The sequence below is a fragment of the Meles meles genome, chromosome 19, assembly GCF_922984935.1.
Source record: "Meles meles chromosome 19, mMelMel3.1 paternal haplotype, whole genome shotgun sequence".
NCBI classification, from domain to species: Eukaryota; Metazoa; Chordata; class Mammalia; order Carnivora; family Mustelidae; genus Meles; species Meles meles.
In genome coordinates this window covers 29,571,962-29,593,016 of record NC_060084.1, presented here as the reverse complement: position 1 = coordinate 29,593,016, position 21,055 = coordinate 29,571,962, and the positions used below count along the sequence as shown (strand labels likewise).

The window sequence follows — 21,055 nt, the reverse complement described above, 5'->3', positions numbered from 1 at the left end:
TGTTTAGCGCCTGGCAGGTAGGTGGCTGGTGGGTGTTGCATTAATTTCCTTGGATGGATGCGTGAATTAATGTATGCATTTTTTAATTTAAAAACCAAGTCGTCTAATAATGTTTTGTATGCTTTTAATTTTGTTTTTATACACACAGCCCTCCTTCCCAGGGAGATGGCATCGGACAAGGTTTGCAGGGTATATACAGAAACGTTGTATGCCAGCGTGGTAGGGTTTTCTCTTTTGAGCTTTTCTGTTTTCCCAAATTGTCTTAAATGAACATGTATTCTTGGTAGTCAGAAAAACAAAAACTGTTATCCAAAGGACCCTTAAAACAAATAAACCCACAAAATATGATCAGTTCTTAAATCCTTATTACTGTTTTTATAGATAGAAGCCATCTGGTACATGGTTACACACACTGTTGTAAAGCAGCTTCTGAGCCTTTCGGCTTTCGTAGGGTGCAAGTCGTGGTAGTACATGAAGAATTAAACACAGAGGTTATCAGCCACCGTGCGCAGAGCCAGTCCTATACCGGCGGATAGAAACAAACGCAAAGGCAAACAACAACTATCAAGGCTGCTCTTTTACCTTTCCAAGACCCACAATAAGTCTGATACCAATATCTAATCACTTTAAGTGCACCTTGTAATAAGGATTAGTGTTTCAAGAGACATTTAGTAAAGGAAATCTATTCTCTTGAAAGACCAAGTGAAAATACTTTTTTAATGACATGAATAAATAGAAAGTTTGGATTGACTCGGGGTCCCTTAAACAGGCCCTGGCCACAGGAATGCCCATCCAGCTGCCAGTCACAGAAGCAAGACTTTTTCGCAGCTTCCCTGTTGGGTGTGTGTGTTGATCCTTGCAGTGTGGAGTTCAGTCCTCACAACTCGCTTGTGCATTTATGCCACAAATGTTCACTTGGTCACTGCTCTTCTTTAGGCTTTCAGTGTTCGAGGTAGGTATGATCTTCCTCTTGTAGAAAGTTCTCTTTAGTTCCACACAAAGCTCCATATCTGTGCAGCAGAGGTGGTCCAAGTCCACATTTAGCAGACCCCGAAGGCCCCTGCTCTTTCTGCTCTGTTGTGTGCCTCCCAGAATACTGCGCTCACATTCAGAACACCTTCAGAGGCATTTTTTGGTTTCATCTGGCAAGACCATGGGGAAAAAAAAAGGAAACAACAACAACAAACCCGAAGTCAAATAGTAGAGAGAACTTCTGTAGGTTCACCACAGAGCACAAAGAAACGAGGAACCACATAGTCCAACACAAACCCGGGCTTCCAGATCTATGAGTGCTACCTCTCGCATCCAGAGAACACGCCTCTCTCCTCAGTGTACCCCCTTGCTTTCGCTTACTGTGTACTTTCCACACACTGTGTCGTTCTGGCACTGCTCGCTTTTGTAGATACTTGTAAGAAGAATGTTCTGGGCATAGGGAAGAGCAGAGCCCCAGAAATATCTGAGGAGGAGCCCCCAAGGCCAGCACGCCTGGAGCAAGGTGAGAGAGTTGAGAACAGAAGGGATGAGGTCAGAGAGCCGTGGCCTGATGATAATGGGAACTTGCCGTCTTTGCCTGGGATGTCGGCTGTGACTCTGAATGACATGAGAAGCTGTGAGAGGGTTTGGAGCCCTCGTGTGACAAGTTCTGAGTCACATTTTGGTGAGGATCCATTTTCTAGGATCTCCTGCTGTTCATTCTCTTTTCCAGTGACAATCTTCCTTGTGCTGTTTACCAAATAAGAAATCTTACTGTCCTCCCCTTCCATTGCTTCATCCCTCATTCAGGTGTCAGGCCCTGGCAGGTCTGCCTTTTCATAAGCCCTCAGAGTGTTTCTTCTTTTCATTCAGGCCCTCATTTATCATCTTAGACCAGCACAGTTTTCCCGTTCTACCTGGTGGTCCTTGTGTCCTCTCCATTACAGTCAATATTGTGTTCCTCTTAATATGTCTGACTTGTCACTACTTACTTTACAAATTTTGCTCAGTCCCTTTTGCCTATAAGGTAGAGTTCACCCTCCTCAACATGTCCTCTAAGGCCACTGACTGTGTGACCCCAGACTACCTCTCTAGCTCATCTCTACTCATTGCCTAACGTGGAGTTCAATCGTCGACTATCCTGCAGAGTCTCTTGCTACACCCTGGGTCTGCTTTGACCTTTCCTCCTTCCATGCCTTTGTGCATGTTATTGCTTGGGCGTGGAGCACCCTCATCCCCTCTTCTGTCTGGCCAGCATCTACTCACCCTTGAAGACATTGCTGATATACGACTACTTTGGTGAAGAAACCGGCAAATGCTACCTGTTTTATTTTCAGAATATATTCAAAATGTAGCCACCTCCCTCCACCTCTGACATCTACCCTGTGGCCAGAGCTCTCATCGTCTCTTCCTGACATGGGTACAAAGCGTCCTGTCTGTGTCCCCACAGTGTCTGTCGCAGTGCTCTTTCTGAAACCTCCATCAGCTCATTCTGCTTTCTTGCTCAGAGCCCTTGGAAGGCTTCCCATCATGTTCAGAGTAAAAGCCTAGGACTTCTGTTTACTCACAAAGCACAGGAAGAGCTGGTTCCCCACCACTTCTCCCAGCTTGCTCCCTGCTCTGCCGCCCCTCCTCTCGCCACCCTGAGCAGCAGGCAAGCACACTGCTGCCTCCCCTCCGGTCCTTTGCACTGAATGTTCCCTGTGCCTGGGACTCTCTTTTCCCCTGCCCAAGGTATCCGCGGGGCTTTTGTATCCTCATTTCTTGCATTTCTCTGCTCGGATGTCACCTTATCAAAGTCCCTCTCTGACTAGCCCACATGAAACGGGAACATTCTTATCCTACCTAACTGGGATTTCTTATATTCCATAACCCTTATCACAATCTAAAGACTATCTATTTTACTAAGTAAATAAGTCGATAATAAATTTGTAAAATACTATGGATATGATGAGCCCCACATATTCTATATATTTTTATACCATATACATAAATATGAGCTCCTGGGGAACATATCCGAGTTTCATTCTCTTCTGTGTTCCTAGCACCTCATGCTTTGCAAATAGTATGTGCTCAATAAATACATATTCAATACATGAGAATTTTCCAGATTCCCTTCCTGCTTCTTTATTCCCTACTCCCACAGTAGTGTTTTCATACTTCCCTTGTGATAAGTCTTTCTTTAGCTACCGGTTTTTAATTTTATTTGTACTGTTAAATTATGAGATGCTGTGAAACAGGAGCTACCTTGTTTTTAATCGTTGTATTTATGGCACTTAATGCAGTATCTAGTAGAGAACAGATATTCAGTACACTTTAAATAAACAAAAAATGAACCACTGGATTGGGACACCTACGGGGCTCAGTCGATTAAGTGTCCCAACTCTTGATTTCAGCTTCGGTCTAGATCTCAGGGTTGTGAGTTCAATCCCCACACTGGGTTCCATGCTGGGCATGGAGCCTACTTTAAACAAAACAAAACAAAAAACAAAACAAAACTACTGAGTGAGTGAATGAATGAGCAGACATCTGTGGGTCTTTTTGTAGCAAACCACGTGTTATCCCAAGACTCAGCTATGGTAGGTGTAGCAGGGTGAGTGGAATGACCTCAGAGTGGAGAGCCTACTCTGGAGACAGTTCGGCATCAGGCAGCAGAAGGTTGGCTGGTTAGGACAGGTGTGTCCAGCCCACTTGTCTTGGGATGGCTACCAAGTCATAAGCATGTTACAATGAAAATTGTATAGAAAATGTTATGACTGTTAATGTATACATTTACCAGAGAAATCTATTAACAGCCAGACCAGAAATAGAGTCCCTTGATATCACAACACTTTATTTGTTTGTTTGTTGTTTACTTATATTAACATATAATGTATTATTTGCCCCAGGGGTACAGGTCCGTGAATCATCAGGCTTACATACTTCACAGCACTCACAACACTTTTTAAATGAAGTACATTTCCCAAGTCACTTGAAGATTTTAAATTTAATTTAACTCTACTGAGGGTTGAGTTCCACTGGTTTCATTTAGATGAGTCCTGTAAAACTGGTCTCTTATCCATTTAGCAACATGTCTGTCCTCTCTGTATGTTGAAATTCTTTCAGAACCATCCCTTGATATGAGAGGAGAAGCAGTAGAATTTTTTTTTTTAAGATTTTATTTATTTATTTGACAGAGAGAGATCACAAGTAGGCAGAGAGGCAGGCAGAGATAGGGGAAAGCAGGCTTCCTGCTGAGCAGAGAGCCCAATGTGGGACTCGATCCCAGGACCCTGGGATCATGACCTGAGCTGAAGACAGAGGCTTTAACCCACTGAGCCACCCAGGTACTCCAAGAAGCAGTAGAATTTTTATATAATGGCTTAACATAGGTGGAAAATAAAGCTTATTCTCCAGAAAACCTAGCATTCCACATGTTTCGGCCATTGAGAAAGGCCTGGCGTGTTGGTGGTTTATATCTAAAATACCTTTCCAACTGCTTATTAAAAATCATCATTTAGATCATGAAACCTTTTGTAGATCTCAAAAGATATATTAGGTGACCAGACAACTATTAATACAATTGCATGACTCCATACTTGGCAAAACTTGAATGGAATTCAACAACAAAAAAATTCTGACATATTTGAAAAGCTGCCAGCAGCTGTTCCAATTTCTTGTATGGTATCTGCTGTTTTAAATGTATCTGTCCAAAATGGAAAGGGAACTTACTTGTTTGCCAGAATGAATTAATATTCAATTATTTAACGTTCAACTCTTCTCCAGAGTTACTTGTAGTTCTCTTTAAAGGAGTACTACATGGTACTTTAAGGGATCAGGCACTAGTCTAATTACTTGCTCAGTAATTAGAGTGGCCATTTAGGATGGGCGATTTTCTTTTCTTTTCTTTTTTTTTTTTTTTGAGATAGTGACCAAATTCTCCAGTTCCTGTTATTTGTATTTCTTGTGTTAAAAATCATAATTTCCTAGAGGATTCAGCAGCATTCCAAATGAGATTTAAATTAGAACCAGAAGTTAATATTGAAACATTTTGAAAATTCAGGGTCATCGAAAAGAATCTCCTGGCAAATATAAGAAGTGTAATGAAAATTAAGAAGTTTTGAATGCAACATCTTTTCCCTGATTTTCTTTTTTTCCCCCTGATTTTCTAATTTAAACTTTTTACATTTTCTTCGGCACATTTGAAAAATACATAGATGTCTAAAAAAGAAACTTAAAATTATGCCCAAGTTTGCCACCCAGAGATAACTATGAACTCGTGACCATATCCCCCCCCCCCAGTTTTCTTTTCTGTATTTATCTGCAATTTGTTTTCACTTCAAGCTGAGATCCTGTTGTCTCAATATCGAGTTACTAATTTCTTGCTTAATAGTACTTTATTATTTGCATTTTTCACAGAACAGTACATAAATTTTTCTAAAGTATGTTACTTTAGTATTCCATCCCATTAATGTACCATTTTACCTCTAATCTCCTGTTGGACATTTCGGTGATTTTTAGCTCTTAATTATTATAAAAAGAAGTATGACAAATGTTCTTGTAATCTTGGTACATTTCTCTATTTCCCTGTGATAAATTCTTAGAGGTAGGATAACTGGGTGGAAAGATATGCACATACTTAGGTTCTGGTGAATTTTGTCCAACTAGCCGTAAGCAAGGTTGCAATAATTTGCATTCTTAATTGTAGACTATCAGAATATTTGATTTTGCCTCACCAGCAATGTGTATTACTATGATAAAATTTTATTTTTTGCAAATTTTATAGGCAGACTAAATTAAATACAATTTAATACCAATTATGTTAATTTACGTTTTTTCCTGACTTCAGCGCAGTACATTTTTTCTGTATTTAGGAGTCTTCTCCCTTAATTTATGTGTGAATTTCTCTACTGATATGTATTATGTGTGTGTGTGTGTATACATACATATATTTATCTATTTATATATATATTTAAATTTGGAGAGGTTTCTTATTAAGAGTGTTAAGACGATTTTTGCCATCTAAATTGCAAATAGTTTTTTCCAGTTAGTGTTTGCCTTCTTATTTTATAATTCTTTTTATGCAAAAGTTTAAAATTTTGTACATTCAAATGTATCAATCTTTTTTTTTTTTTAATATTTTATTTATTTTATTTGACAGAGAGAGAGGTCACAAGTAGGCAGAGAGGCAGGCAGAGAGAGGGAGAAACAGGCTCCCCACTGAGCAGAGAGCCCGATACGGGGCTCGATCCCAGGACCCTGAGATCATGACCTGAGCCGAAGGCAGAGGCTTAAACCACTGAGCCACCCAGGCGCCCCAAATGTATCAATCTTTTAAAAACAGTTTACTGGTGAGCTGTCTGTATGTACAATTTGCCTACCATAAAATTCACCTTTTAAGGTTATACAGTTCAGTAATTTTTGGTTAATTTGTAGAATTGTGCAACGATCACCGTAGTAGTTTTAGAATATTTCCAAACTCCCAAAAGATCCCTCCTGCCTCTTTTGCAGTTGTCGGCCTCCTTTCCCATCCCCAGCCCAGACCCTCACTAATCTGTTTTCTATCAATCTTAGATATTTTTTAATTCTCTTACTCTTAGAAACAAGTCTGAGCATTTATATTTGAGCCAGCCAAGGGCTTGGGGATATAGTGGAGAATAAAATTGCTACCATGCCCTCCTTCTGGGAGATTCAGCCTTGTGGGACGGATGATTAAACAAATAATAGTTCAAAGAAATATGTAGTTACAGATTGAGAAGTGCTGTGAAAGAGAAATGAGAAGCGTGTGATGCATGATAATGGGAGATATGTATTTGAGGAGGGCAGTGCAGGGAAGGATTCTTTGAGAAAGCGGGCCTGCAGGATGAGAAGGGCCTGGCAGGTGTAGATTTGGGAGGAAGAACCTGTCCTGAGAGGGGAGGTGCTGAATGCTGGCCTCTTGAGGCCTGTGGGAAAAGAAGCCCGCGTGGTCAGAGGGGAAGGCACTTAAAAGATCAGTGAAAAAAACAGGGGGAGGGGGGATACTTTCCCATGTCATTATTACTGTTTTATTTTTAGAATGCCTCTTTTTAATGTCAAGGTATTTACATGGGATGCTCATATGGCTATGTGAATTTCCCAAGTCCTTAGAGTTATTATTCCCCTGTGTTAAATCCATCCTCCTCAGTCTCCAGCCCCTCTGTATAGTGAATGATAGCTGTAAGCTGGGTGTAGGGGTGTGTGTGTGTGTGTGTGTGTGTGTGTGTGTGTGTGTATTATCTCCAGTCTTCCTCCTCTCACTCCCAGAGGGAGTGCGTTCCCAAATAAAGTTCTTGGGAATTATCGTACTTTTCGTTAATATTTTATACTGAGGATTATTTCAAGAACCCCAGAATCGTTAAGGAAGTATGGAGACATTTCCTTCTTAACCACTGCCATTAGTTAGACGTGCTTCAGGTGTGCTGAGGCCTCAGGGACTCGCTCAGTGAATAACCAGTTTAGTGATAGAATTAGAGATACTGCTCATGGCTCCAGAATATTCCATTGCTGCTTACTAGATGACATTGCTCTCTTCATGAGCGGCATAAACAGGAAGTAGGATATTTCTCTTTTTATTTTTCAAATGGGATAAACGAGTATAGAAGCTATAAATCCTAAATGCTTCCCTGACAGTCCCAATGGCCATTCATAGTGGTGTGCCACATAACTCTCCTCTCTGTCACTTTAGATTTATGATCACACATCTCAGATAGTCACTCTGAGAAGCAAGGCAATCCTACTGCACTTTCCTAGTAAGATCATTTTTCCATATGCAGCCTTGATGACTTCATTTTTCTTCTGCGTGCATAGACTTCCCACGTCCCTTCTATTTCCTGCATTCTGGATCAGGCAGAATGGGCTAGATAATGCTGTAGTAACAGACATCCCTCAAATCTTCTGCCTGCACTATTTTTTACTCATTCTACATATCATTTGTGGGTTGGCAGAGAATCGCCACCCATGGAAGTAGTAACTTGGAGATCTATGTAGCTACCAGCTGGTGACTAGCCAAGAAGAGCGTTTCGGAGGGTGTGGTACTGGCAACGAAGCGATAGCCATCATTTTTCTGGACACAAACAGTCACATGTTTCATCCAACATGAGGGGGCTAGGAAGCGTAATTCCACATTGCGTCCAAAAAGCTGGGTGATGGCAGAGGAGTCCAGAACTATCTGGCAAGCAGCCCACGTGACCAGCACACGTTCTTAGCTAGTGATTTGTTTTGGATTTTCACTGTGAAAAATTGGAGTGCTCCCCTCTCTCTCCCTCTAAAAACTCCCTGAAACTTTTACCTGTTTGCCTATTACCAAGTTTACAGTCCTCTGTGAATTTAGATGTTTCTCCTTCCAGTTTTTTTTTAAGATCTTATTTATTTATTTGACAGAGAGAGAGAAAGAGATCATAAGTAGGCAGAGGCAGGCAGAGAGAGAGGGGGAAGCAGGCTTCCTGCTGAGCAGAGAGCCCGATGTGGCCATGAGATCATGGCCTGAACCGAAGGCAGAGGCTTAACACACTGAGCCACCCAGGTGCCCCTGTCCTTCCAGTTTATTCCAATATAGGAAGTATCTTTTTTCTGGTCCAAATATTTTTGGATCATATACTCCTCTCAGTAACAAATGTGAAGCGTATACAGTGGTGTCCTACTAAGTTTTTAAGAATGGACTGTCTGGGAAGAAATAAACCAGCCTCGATTTTGAGTGTTTCCTGATGTCTATGGTGTAAATACTTCTCCATGGCCCATTTCAGGCTACCACCTTCACACCACTGAATGCAGGCGGGGAGCGATATACACAGCAGGTTTCCCAAGGGGATATGAAGTGACTCCAGCACACTACCGATAGTTCTCCATAAAATAGATGTATTATTTGTATCCTTGCGTCTGTTTTATAATAGACGTGTGTATGTGTGTGTACATATTAAATGTGTGTATGTGTGTGTATATATCACACATACATGTACACATATTTTAGTAAAGCTTGATTTTTTTTTCTTTAGGTTAAAAACAAAACAGCTCTGCCATCTTCTCCCCGCCACCTCTGGTGGGTGGCCACACGAACCCCACACGGTTCATTCACATACCTGCCTTGGGACACTCCTGCTCTGGCCACTCAAGGATTTTGCTCCAGTAGTTCATGACCCCGTGTCCTACAGCATCCTCCTCTTCCCAGGAATATCCTGGCAGGCTCTGGTGTGTCCCTCCCATCTTCCAGCACTGAAGATGGTCCCCCAATCCGGTATTGGCCTTCATCGACAGCTGCGTGTTTCTGTTCCGCTTTGGAGCGTGACGCCCGAGACAGACATTGAGAACACGGCGCCTCTGCTGCTGCCCTGTCATGCCATCCGCAGCTGACTCTCATCTGTGACTCTCATCGCCCCCACTCTGCTGAAATCGCTCTTGTCATGGTCATCAGTGATGTCCACGCTGCCGCATCTCAGGGAGCATGTCTGTCCTCCCAGGGGCGGTTGCCTACCCATCCTTCTGGAAGTGCTCCTGTCTTTTGACTCCTGCATTAATACTCTCCTAGTTTGCTCCCTCAGAGATCTCTTTTCTCCTTTCCTCTGTGACTCAGGAAATGGCCGTGGGCCCCCTTCTGGGTTCACATTGTTTCCCTGGGAGGGCCCATTCATTTTTAGGCCTTTAAACACCACAGGTGTGTGGGGCGCCTGGGTGGCTCAGTGGGTTAAGCCTTTGCCTCTGGCTCAGGTCATGATCTCAGGGTCCTGGGATCGAGCCCCACATTGGCCTCTCTGCTCAGCAGGGAGCCTGTCCCCCCCACCACCCAGGCTCCCCGCTCTGCCTGCCTCTCTGCCTGCTTGTCATCTCTCTCTCTGTCAAATAAATAAATAAAATCTTAAAAAAAAAAAACAAACCCACAGGTGTGCCGACAGCTGTCACCTGGATTTCCAGGTGTGTCTGTGCAGTGCCCCCCCCCCCCACGCCGCTTCTGCCTGAAGATTTCATAGGTATCTTAATGGTTACAGCTCCAAAACGGAGCTTCTCATTCCTTCCAATTCTTCCACTAGCTGTCCTTGTTTTATCCTAGTCTTTCTTATTTAAAAAAAAATGGAGGGGTGCCTGGGTGGCACTGTTGGTTAAGTGTCCAGCTCTTGGTTTCAGCTTGGGTCAGGATCTCGGGCTCTGCACGTAGCATGGAGTTTGCTTGAGACCCGCACCCTCTGCCCCTCCTCCTTGTGCATCCAAACATTCTCTCTCTTTCTCACTCTCTCAAATAGATAGATAAATCTCTTTAAAAAAAAAAGGTAAGCTGTTTATTCAGTTACTAAATCCAGAAACCTTAAAGTCATCCAGAACTGCTTTCCTTTCTGAACCCTCACGTTCAGTCTGTAAGCACTGCCTGGGCTCTGCCTATAAAATACGTATTTCACCTTTCCATTTATCTCTGTCTCAGATTTGGACCATTGTCGCTTTTCTCCTCAGCGATTGTAATAGCACCTAATAGGATTTCTACTTTCACGTTTGGCTCTTTCCAATCTGTGCCCGATATTGTAACTTAAGAGTGATTTTTATAAAATGTAAATCGAATTACTCTTCTCCCCTTGGTTCCTCTAGCACACTTCGAGTCAAATCCTGATTCTCTACTTTGACCTGCCAGGCTCTGTGTGGTCCAGCCTCTGCCTTCCCTTCAACCTCCCTGTGTGTCCCTCTGCCTTTGGCTCTTTTGCTCTAGTAAAACAGACCTTCTTTATGTTTCTAGAACAGTCTGGTCTCCCTCCTCAGCACCTTTGTGGCTTTTGGTCCCTTCCCTGGGAAACTTTCTCCCCAGCTTGTCACATGGCTGGCACCTCCTTTTCCTGAAGATCCCAGCTTAAATGCCAAGTCCGTAGAGAGTCTTCCCTCATCTGTGACATATTTCCCGCTGGTTTGTTTCTGTCCTAGTACTTAATGCAATTTGAGATTGCTTTTCCTTATTTATTACCTCATCTGATAGAAGGCTCTGTGAGGGCAGGAACCTTATCTCTGTCTCGTGTTTGGTGGGTGCTCTGTAGACATACACTGAATGAAAAAAATGTATGGAGGAATAAACAGTCTTGCCTTGTTTATCATATAAACGGTAATCATTGAATGAAGATATAGAAGGAACGAGTCTCAAAAATGGTGGGCTGTACAGGACTGCGTAGGTACCGATCAGAGTAAACTTTACAGGGGCAAAAGGGAAAATCCTGTGCTTTGTTTAAAAAAAAAAGTCCATTTCATTGTGCAGAATCAGGGAACTCTGGCTTGTCACCTGTTCATAAGTCCTAGGAGCCCGAAGTGGTGGCTGAACAGGTAATGAAGAATTTATTGCCACGGTGGCAAGAAATCCATTTGTTTCCATATTAGAGGAGGGATCATCTGACAGTATTCTCCTCCAGTGACACCAGCACAATGATCACAACTTTCTGAATCGCAGTAGACCACCTCGTTTATGCACTCATTCATTCAGCGTATACTGAATACATTCCGGGCACTAGTATTGTCGTTGTAAGCAAAATTCTCCAGGCTCTGCTGTTCATGGGACTTGGTAACTAATACCCAATGAGAAGTGATTTCTCCTTCAGGGAAAGTATCAGAGGAGATAGCAGTTCATCGTTGATTGGGAGACAGGGTGATCTTGTGGTTCAGAACTCCCGCCCCGGAACCAGACTCAAGTCCAGAGACTTCAAAGCCCAGCTCCATTGGGTACCAACACCTGACTTTGGGCAAGTGTTTACAATGTCTCTGTGCTTCCAGATTCCCTTGTAGCATAAGGCTGTGAGCTGCTAATGAGGCCACGTGTCTAAGTCATTTAGAATAATACCCAGCCCTTAGTAAGCACTTAATAAAAAGGCAGTAAGCCGTTAATTAATAAAATTGGGGTGTCTGAGGGCCAACGTTTGAAAGACAGATTGGCGGCAGGGAGAAGTGGCTGTAGACAGAGCCGGGCAGATCAGAGCACAAATGATTATTATTTTGTTTATAGTAAAGATGAATCCCTTGAGCTGGCACTTGAAAATCTTGACCGGATGGTCGATGGCCTTTGTTTCACATGACCTTCCGTGTGAGGCTGGAGAGATACGGGTCCTGTTCAGAAATGTTACCTGCTGGTTGTTTGTTTGTTTGTTTTTCCCCCTTCTGAAACACTGACAGAGCATCACAGTTCTGGAAATGATAAACTCGCAGCCCTCCATGAGCCCCTCTTTTTTTTTTTTTTAAGGTTTTATTTATTTATTTGCCAGAGATCACAAGTAGGCAGAGAGGCAGGCAGAAAGAGGGGGAAGCAGGCTTCCCCCGCCGAGCAGAGAGCCTGATGCGGGGCTCGATCCCAGAACCCTGAGATCATGACCTGAGCCTAAGGCAGAGGCTTAACCCACTGAGCCACGCAGGCACCCCTGAACCCCTCTTCTTGCTTCGGTTTTGTTTCAGTGGCAGCTGAAGTACCCGAAACTGATTCTCCGCGAGGCGGGCAGCGTCCCCGAGGAGCTCCACAAGGAGGTGCAGGAAGCCTTCCTCACGCTGCACAAGCACGGCTGCTTCTTTCGGGACCTGGTCAGGATCCAGGGCAAAGACCTGCTCACGCCCGTGTCGCGCATCCTCATCGGCAACCCTGGCTACACCTACAAGTACCTCAACACCAGGCTGTTCACGGTGCCCTGGCCGGTGAAGGGCACGAGCCCCAAGTATGACGAGCCGGGCATCGGGGCCGCCTGTCAGACCTTCCTCAAGCTCAACAACTACCTGCAGACAGAGACGGTCCAGGCTTTGGAAGAACTCGCGTGCAAGGAGAAAGCCAACATCGATGCCGTGCCCGTGTGCATAGGTCCAGACTTCCCCAGGGTCGGGATGGGGTCCTTTGATGGGCAGGACGAGCTGGACATGAAGAACAGAGCTGCCTACAATGTCACTTTGTTGAATTTCATGGATCCCCAGAAAATGCCCTACCTGAAGGAGGAGCCTTACTTCGGCATGGGGAAGATGGCCGTGAGCTGGCACCACGACGAGAATCTGGTGGAACGCTCGGCGGTGGCCGTGTACAGCTACAGCTGTGAAGGTACAGTGCGCTCCGGGGACACGCAGCCCTGGAGGCTCTGGAGGTGTGTGTGTGTGTGTGTGTGTGTGTGCATGTGTGTGTGCACATGTGTGTGCGTGTGTGTGTATGTACATGTACAAGGGTGTCGCGTGTCCTTTCTTTGTTTGCCACCCCCAGGTATCTGCAGAGCACACGTCTTTCCCATCGAGTGCTCCTGTATCACTCATTGCCACTCTGGGCTCCCATCGAATATTTCCGAGCGTAAGCATTGCTGTCACTTCGTTTTTCTCATGCCCGGGAGAGCCACGTCTTGGTTTCACACAGCCAACCGCCTCTCCGTACAGCTCGGCGTACACTGTACAGTTGCTATAATTAACTTGCTGATAAAGGGCTGAGAAAACAAAAAATCTGTCAAATCTTTCCAGGTTCCCACAGGTGCACATTTCCAGCCTTGCCAAAATACTCTATTGTGGTTGACATCACTGTCTTGATGGGAGTGATTTGTCAAATACAGGCTTGTTCTTGGCTTCACAGAGATTTGACTATTGTCCTGCCTTCCCAGAAACAGTCCAAGTGGGTTCTGTAAGCAGACAGTCGCCTGTTTTTAGGAAATGCTCCAGCCTTTCCTCTCCACACCCCACGCCCCCAAATCAGCTCTGCAGTTTTAGACCTAAAAGGTGTGCTGTGGGTGAACTTATTCTTGAAGTTTCTGAAATTTGGCCCCCTTGGAACAGAGATCAGAGGCTACCTTTTTTGTGGCCTCCTGGAACTTTCCTCCTCCTGCTGTTCCATTTCTGTGTGTTTAGAGTCTCCATTGTTTTTCAGCCCGGGGAATAAAAAGACAGTTGAGCAAATCCAGGGCATGCATGACCATTGCTGACTTTGTTCTTTGCCTGATCATTTGACAAAGGAATACAAGACACGGTATTAGCTTTGTTGTCTGTTTATCTCTTCTACCTGTTTATTAAAGATGCTTGGAAAAACCAGAGTTCTAGACATCCCATCAGGGAACGAACTGGAGCTTTGGAGGGTCAGTGCCTTCCGAAAACTGTTCTTTAATTGGAGGTCATTATCGCTTTGAATGCTTTTTGTTTATGAAAAGGACTGCTTTATGAAAGGGGTTTTAAAAAGAAGTTCTCATGATTCTCTTTAAATTTCTTCCCGGTTCCTCCTCTCGGACGTTTCCCTAGGACAGCTAAAATACCTTCTAGCTTTACCTCACGTCTTCAGCCCGGAACAAGGAACTAGTTTAGCGGTTGGAAATTCCACCGGTTTCCCTGGCACCTCAGATAATGATGCTGACCTAAGAAAATTGCTTGAAGGGGATTTGATGCTGTCCTAATGGAAAGAACTGAGATCCTCAGATCTTTACTAAGGCGTTGCCAGGGATTTAAGAACGATCCCATCCAAGAACTCTGGTGGGGAGGAACAATGGATCCCGTTTGTTAGTTTCCTTCTGAAGGAGGCAGCTCTCTGAAGCCAAGGCCGTTGAGGCCAGTGGTATGTGATAGCTCAAACCATGACAAAGATGTCTTTGTGCTCCCACCTCCTCTCAGCCCTACAGTTTTAATAGTCCTTTTGTACTCCCAGAGCGTGGGTGATCGAGTCTTTTTTGAAACCTAGAATATCGTTCAGAAAGGAATTTAAATTTTGAATGAATGCTTTCTGTGGTCGGGAGTAGTTATGACTGATAAAGTATACAAGTATACATAAACACATAAAGGTTTATCCTTGCAACTGTCATCTGGAGGAGGAACTGCGGAATTAGAATCCGTAAGAGCAGCGGGATTCCTTTGTTCTCTTAGAACAAATCCCAGAGAATCCCAGAACTCTATCTAATAATAGTAACTGCAGCGCTGGGAGCTCTCATTTATTGAGCACCTACTCTGTGTGGGGTGTTGGTATAAGCATTTCACACGTATTAACCTGCTTTCTTTTTATAACAGCCCTGTCAATCAATACTGCTATTTCCTCATTTTACAGATGAGAACACTGAGGCAAAGGGATGATTAACTTTTCCATGTGTATGTAGCTAGTAATCAGCAGAGGTGGGATTCGAACCCAGACATTCTGGCTTCAGACTTCTAACAGTTATGGCTAACTGCCTTATGAGCAGATATTTCCTCTTCTTGAAGTATAGCTCCTTCTGGCATTTGGGTTTTTAAAATATCCACCTCTGGAAAGGTGAAGGGAATGTTCTCCTTGCTCTCGCTATCAGGTCCAGTATTCTCTGCCCTTCTGCCCGCCACCTCTCTTCTCTCCCCCTGCAACATCTGCTTGTAGCTTCCTACACGGGCTCTCGGGGTTGGAATGCATTAGATAAGCTTATTCTGTGAAATGGAACCTCTCTCTGGGTCTCCAGTTGTGTGTGTGTGACCGTGAGTCAGATGATTTCTAAAGCAAGTGCCTTGAAGCTTCTTGACAAATGATAGGTTTACCTCTCTGGCCTCCTTGTAATCCTGCCAGAGGTATGGTAAAGGTGGCCTCAAAGAGCCATTTGGGTTAAAATCTTGGCCGGGCTTAGGAAGGGCTTAAAGCTGGCAAAGAGAATGGGAATTTCAGACCACAGTACTGTTTTCTGAGTCTCTGAACATGTTTGCCAAGCAGTTGCTAAGGGAAGCAATTGCTAAGGGAAGTTCAGTTGGCTCTTCTAGACAGTAGGGAGGCTCCAGAGGTAAACTGAATGCCCTTCTTGCCTTGAAAGGACAGGTAAAGTAAAGTGTGCTCCTGTGCTTGTAATTAAGCCATCAGGAAATGTGAGACCTGGAAAGAGACTTTTGAAATCACCTTGTTCAAGCTATCTCATTTTATAGATGAAGACACTCAGGTGGGGAGAACGGCAGTGATGTGTCCAAGGTCACGTAGTTCCCTAGCGACAAGGAAGTGTGACATGCCACAGGAGTTCACGTAAAATGCATTGGGAATTCAGAACAGACGAAATTACTTCCTGCTGAAATTAAATTCAGGTGAAGCTTAAGATCCTTCAGGACTTTGCTCTCAATACCTTTTCCCATTGAAATCTTTCTGTAGATTTATAATGAGCCAGTCATCCCTCTTTGGTTTATTTCTGTGAGTAGAGGTCATTGAGAAGTAATTTGTATAGGATACGTGTAATTATATACTAAATTCATTGGCTTCACAAGCAGAGCTAGTTAATAGATATCCCCAGTAAGAAGATTGAAATGGTACAACATTTAATCAGGAGTGGCTTCAGGGAATCGTGTGTAAATTGGCAGAGTATTTGATTTTCCAGTGCTGGCTTTGCTGGCAATGCTTGTTACTCTCGGATCTTAAAAGCCAAAAAACCCCCAAACATATATACACATATGCACAAATTCTATCAGAGAAGACACGAACAACTCCTTGTTTAATGTAGTTCTACACCTTGTTCTCTTGACTTGAATACCTTCAAAAGGACCAGGTAAATAATTACTGGTTACTGTTTTTTGTACATTTGGAAGGAAACGCTTTCTGCAACATTGTCTTTCTAGGAAAAGCAATTCTTAAGAATTTTCACTAGTGCCAAGTATTGCAGATTCTTCGTATCGTTTCCCAGATTTCCCAGGGAGGGTGAAAGGAGGAAAAGGGAGAGAGGCCAATCCATGATTCTGAGTATGGGGTTCTCTGATTCTGCTGGAAGCAGGGACTTCGTAATAATTTTCTTGGATTCTAGGACTACCATTTCATGTCTTTGACTCAGGAAAAGTTGAATTCATTTAAGGCGAGAAATTTGTTACTGTACTTTATGTTGAAATGAGTAGCTTCATCTTCCTTAGCTCATCTTTGACAGCATGAAAGGTTAGACAGTAACTGCAGCTAGGAGTTTGGGAGCATTCATAATTAAAAAAAAAAAAAATGCTGTGATATTTAATGTTTTCCCACGATTCCGGGCATCCCTGTCTGAGGTCTCAAAGCTCATTTGACTTTGTTTCATTGTATCATGCCATGTGCTGTTATTATTATTTTTTTTTAAGATTTACTTGTTTATTTTAGAAAGCGAAGTGGGGAGGGGCAGAGGGAGAGGGAGACAGAAAATCTTAAACTGAATTTCCACTAAGCATGGAGCCTAACTGACGCGAGGCTTCACCTCATAACCCCGAGATCATGACCTGAGCTGAAATCAGCAGTTGGATGCCCAACCGACTGAGCCACCCCAGGCATCCCTGTTCGTTATTTGTGAAGTCACTTACATTGTTCAGTAAAACTTGTTTGGTGGTTAAGTCACATTTAATCCCTGTGGAAGAGTTTATGCATTGAAGAGTAAGCATCTCCTGTTCGTCAAGCACTCTTCTAGATGCTGAGCTTATAGCCACCAGCAAAAATCCCTGCCCTCACAGAGCTTATATTTTAGCAAGGAGAGAGAACACAAATGAGTGAGAAGGTGGTAAACAAAGGGGAGGCACAGGTGTACAGTTTTAAGTAGGAGAGTAGGCTTCCTTATGAAGGTCACGTTTGAGCTAAGCCTGGAAGGAGAGAGTAAGCGACAGGAGACCAGCCTGGATAGAAGGAATATGGAAGGCCCAGAGATGAATCGTGAGGTTGAGATATTTCAGAAGCAGCAAGCAGGGATAGAATTGAGTGAGAAGAAGGGGAGTAACAGCAGTGAAGACAGAGAGGAAAGACTAAGGGTGCAGAGTGGGCAGAAGCTGTTACAGAAGTAATACTGTACCACAAGGTACTGGGCTTGTCTGTGGCATGGCATGAAATAGGAGCCATTGTGGTTTTGAGTGGAAGGAGGGAGGCCGCGCTGGAAGCAGGAGAAAGAGGTGATTGCCATAATCCAGAGAAAAGGGGGCAGATTAGAAGAGGCAGAGGTGATGAGGAATGTGTGTATGATGTCACCCATCTTTTCACTGGTGAAGAGTGGCAGTGTTCAGTGCTGGTGAGAAATGACCTACAGTGCCATCTCCCAGTTGTCAAGGGAAGACCAGCCAACAAGGATGGCTGATTTCCTCCCCCCTTCCTCAATAGTTTTATTGTGGTATAACTTACTTACAACAAACTGCACCTATTTAAAGTTTAGTTTCCTGAGTTTTAATACACCTGTGAAGCCATGACCACGATCAAGACTGTGAACGTATATCATTTATCCCCAGTAGTTTCATCCTGCCCCTTGGTTGATCCCTAGTGATTAATGATGTTGAGCTTTGTTTCATGTGCTCGTTGGCCATTCATGTATCTTCTTTGGAAAAATGTCTCTTCAAGTTTTGCTTCTTTGTTTTTAAAGATTTATTTATTTATTTATTTATTTACTTATTCATTCATTTTAGGGGGCGTAAGGGTGGAGGGAGAGAGAGTCCCAAGCAGACCCTGTGCTGAGTGGGATCCCGATGGGGCTCGATCCCATGATCCTGAGGTCACAACCTGAGCAGAAATAAGAGTCGGATACTCAACCAGCTACGCTACCTAGGCGCCCTTGTCTCTTCAACTTTTTTGCCCATTTTTGAATTGTGCTGTTTTTTTTTTTTTTTAGTTGTTGAACTTTTGGAGTTCTTATTAAATCTCTGAACAGATGTGTGATTTGAAAATACTTTACCCAAGAATGACTGAATTTTTAACGATGTATTTGTGTGATGAGTAGGAGATGAGGGGACAGATTGGAGTGGAACAAGATTTATTGTCTAAGACATTAATTGGGCAATGGAATTCTGTATTACTGAATGATATCATTTATGTCAGCACCCCAGAAATGCTCCTTTCCAGTGTATTTTTTCCCCCAGCAGTAACTAACTACTGTTCTGGCTTCTGAGGCCAAACATTAGTTTTGTGCATATTTAAATTATGAATTAGAATTGTAAGCTCCTTGAGGGTATGGTTTGTATCCTTCTTTGTATGTGCATATAATGGTAGAAGAGTAAGTATTTTTTGCCTAAAGTCAGTATTTTTAGTTTTGAGTGGTTTATGCTATTTATCTATACTCTCGCCACTGTCCAATAACTGATTTCTGCAACTACGATATCTGTTTAGAATTAGGATTCTTTTGATTGCAAATAGCAGATACCGGGGCTAAACAGGCTTAATTTAAAAAGGTAAGGAACTGGCCCATTTAATAGGAAGCCCAGAGGTCCTGACTGGCTTCCGAAAGTGGACCTCATTTCAACAGTTAATAGTGTGGTCAGTTTCCAGTTTCTTTCCCTTCATAGTCCTACATAGTCCTTCTTGAGCTATTGCTTTCCTCCCTTGGGGCAAGCAAATTTCTCGAGGCCTCTAAATGTCTACCCCCAGTGGTTGTGGCCACTCCTTTTCTTTTTTATGACCTTTGAGAAGGAACAAAAGCTGGGTGTTGGACAGGTGCCTTGAACTCTGGGTGAAGTTTTGCCTGAAGCTAGATGAACAAATAATTATCCTCTTTTGATTAATCTAGTTTGGTTCTACTCTTTTACGTTATTTACAACGTCATGTTTTCTTGTAAATCTCTACCACCCTGTCCTTTCCTGAGGCTGCCCAAAGAGTTACAAGCTCTATTGTTAGAAGATCTGGTTTGGAGAATGTATTGTTTGACAAGGATCTTTGCTTCCTTTTCTCATTTCATATTTTACTTCAGATAATGTAATGGTTTTGAAGCTTTAGCCAAGAGCCCCCAGAACAATTTTTCTCTCCTTTTATCACTTTCACTTTTTCCTCCCAAGTCCGTGAAACGTGATATAATAAGGTTCTCCTATGAATGCGAATATATCTTTTTTTTTTTTTTTTCCTAATGCTTAATCTGAAAGCTGAAAGAGCCAGACATCGTGTTGAAAGGCTTTAGACTTTTCGGGGAAGAGTTTGCAACATTTCTCTTGAAATCCCAGAACATTTATAATTAATTTTATAATCTCTCTGTGTCAAGGGACTATGTTTGTCCTGAATTGCTTGTTTCGAGACATCCGAGAGCAGCGTCCAGCTTCTTCTTGTAGAGTATGAGCTGCGACTGATTAGGTAGTGCCCCTACTTCAAACGTCTCTGAATTCATTTCTTGAGACCGTTCATTCATACCTCGGTGGCTGGGAGGGAGTTTGCTCTAAGTCAGCAGCAGGCCTTGACTACTTGTTCTTCCCAGCCAATCAAGGAAAGCGTGGCGAAGTTGTAGAACTCTCCCAGGACAGCTTCTCCTTGGCGAACCCTTCTTTCCTTAGGGACATGCCCTTCTGGAATATTTCCTAAATGTTCCCTGGCTTACGCCATTCGCCATTACTTTGGAAAACTGTCCAGAAAAATGATGCAAGGTCTGTACGCAGAAGTGTCTGCCTTCCAGAGGGATCACTCTGAAAAACTGGATCATAGGATCTGACCTATGAAAACGTCTTTCATGTCTGTCATTGCCCTCATTCTAGATTCCTGACTGTGGTTCGCAAAGTGTCCTGGCCTCTGCCTCCCCACTCCTCCAGCCTCTTCTTTTGCATGCCATTGTATGACATGTATGTCCTACATGAGTGACATTGTATGTCATTCACGTGATACACTTGCACCTCTAAAGAATTAATTATGTTCTTTTACACTCAATAGGACATCCCCCCGCCGAAGGTATCTTCCCAACCTCACACCTTCTCCTTTTCCCTTCTGACTCTACCTTTTTTCAAAACAGATTCTCTGTCCCAGATCCTGGAATATCACAGACTAGCACAGGACCCAGAGAAAGCATCATGAGGTTTTGTATACCAGCTGACGAGCTGCAACTTCTGGGTTTCTCCTGCCTCAACATCTGGGGCATAGATAGGAGGAGACCTGCTACTGAAGCCCTTCTGGGTATGGGGTTCAGGAAACAGAATAGAATTGCCGAGGCTAGAGTCTTAGAAATCTTAGCACTTGGCCAAGGGAATAGGGAATAGGAAACCGGGCTATTAATGTGTAGTGACGATGAACATATATTTACACATCAGGGGAATTATTGACATACACTATTAATGGGATATGTTATTAAACGGGGGACAAAATTTTAAGAGCTGTATTTTATTTGACCGGAACTGTCATCTCTTCCTTCATGCTCAGGTTTCTGTCTTTGTTTCCTATACGAGAGTGGTTGCATACAGCTTGAAAAATACAAACAAAATACTCGATGGCATTTATCTTTTCCCAAACGGGAATTAATTATTCTTCAAA

The 21,055-nt window shown here is 43.3% G+C and overlaps 1 protein-coding gene across 3 annotated transcripts in view; it reads left to right on the top strand.

Moving 5' to 3' along the window:
* Positions 1-21,055, top strand: part of FTO (FTO alpha-ketoglutarate dependent dioxygenase) — a 308,362-nt gene that overhangs the window by 105,192 nt on the left and 182,115 nt on the right. For all 3 annotated transcript variants that reach the window (XM_045989037.1, XM_045989036.1, XM_045989038.1), the window contains exon 3: positions 12,373-12,997. In XM_045989037.1, the coding sequence (XP_045844993.1) occupies positions 12,373-12,997 (625 nt within the window). The remainder of the gene's footprint in view (positions 1-12,372; positions 12,998-21,055) is intronic.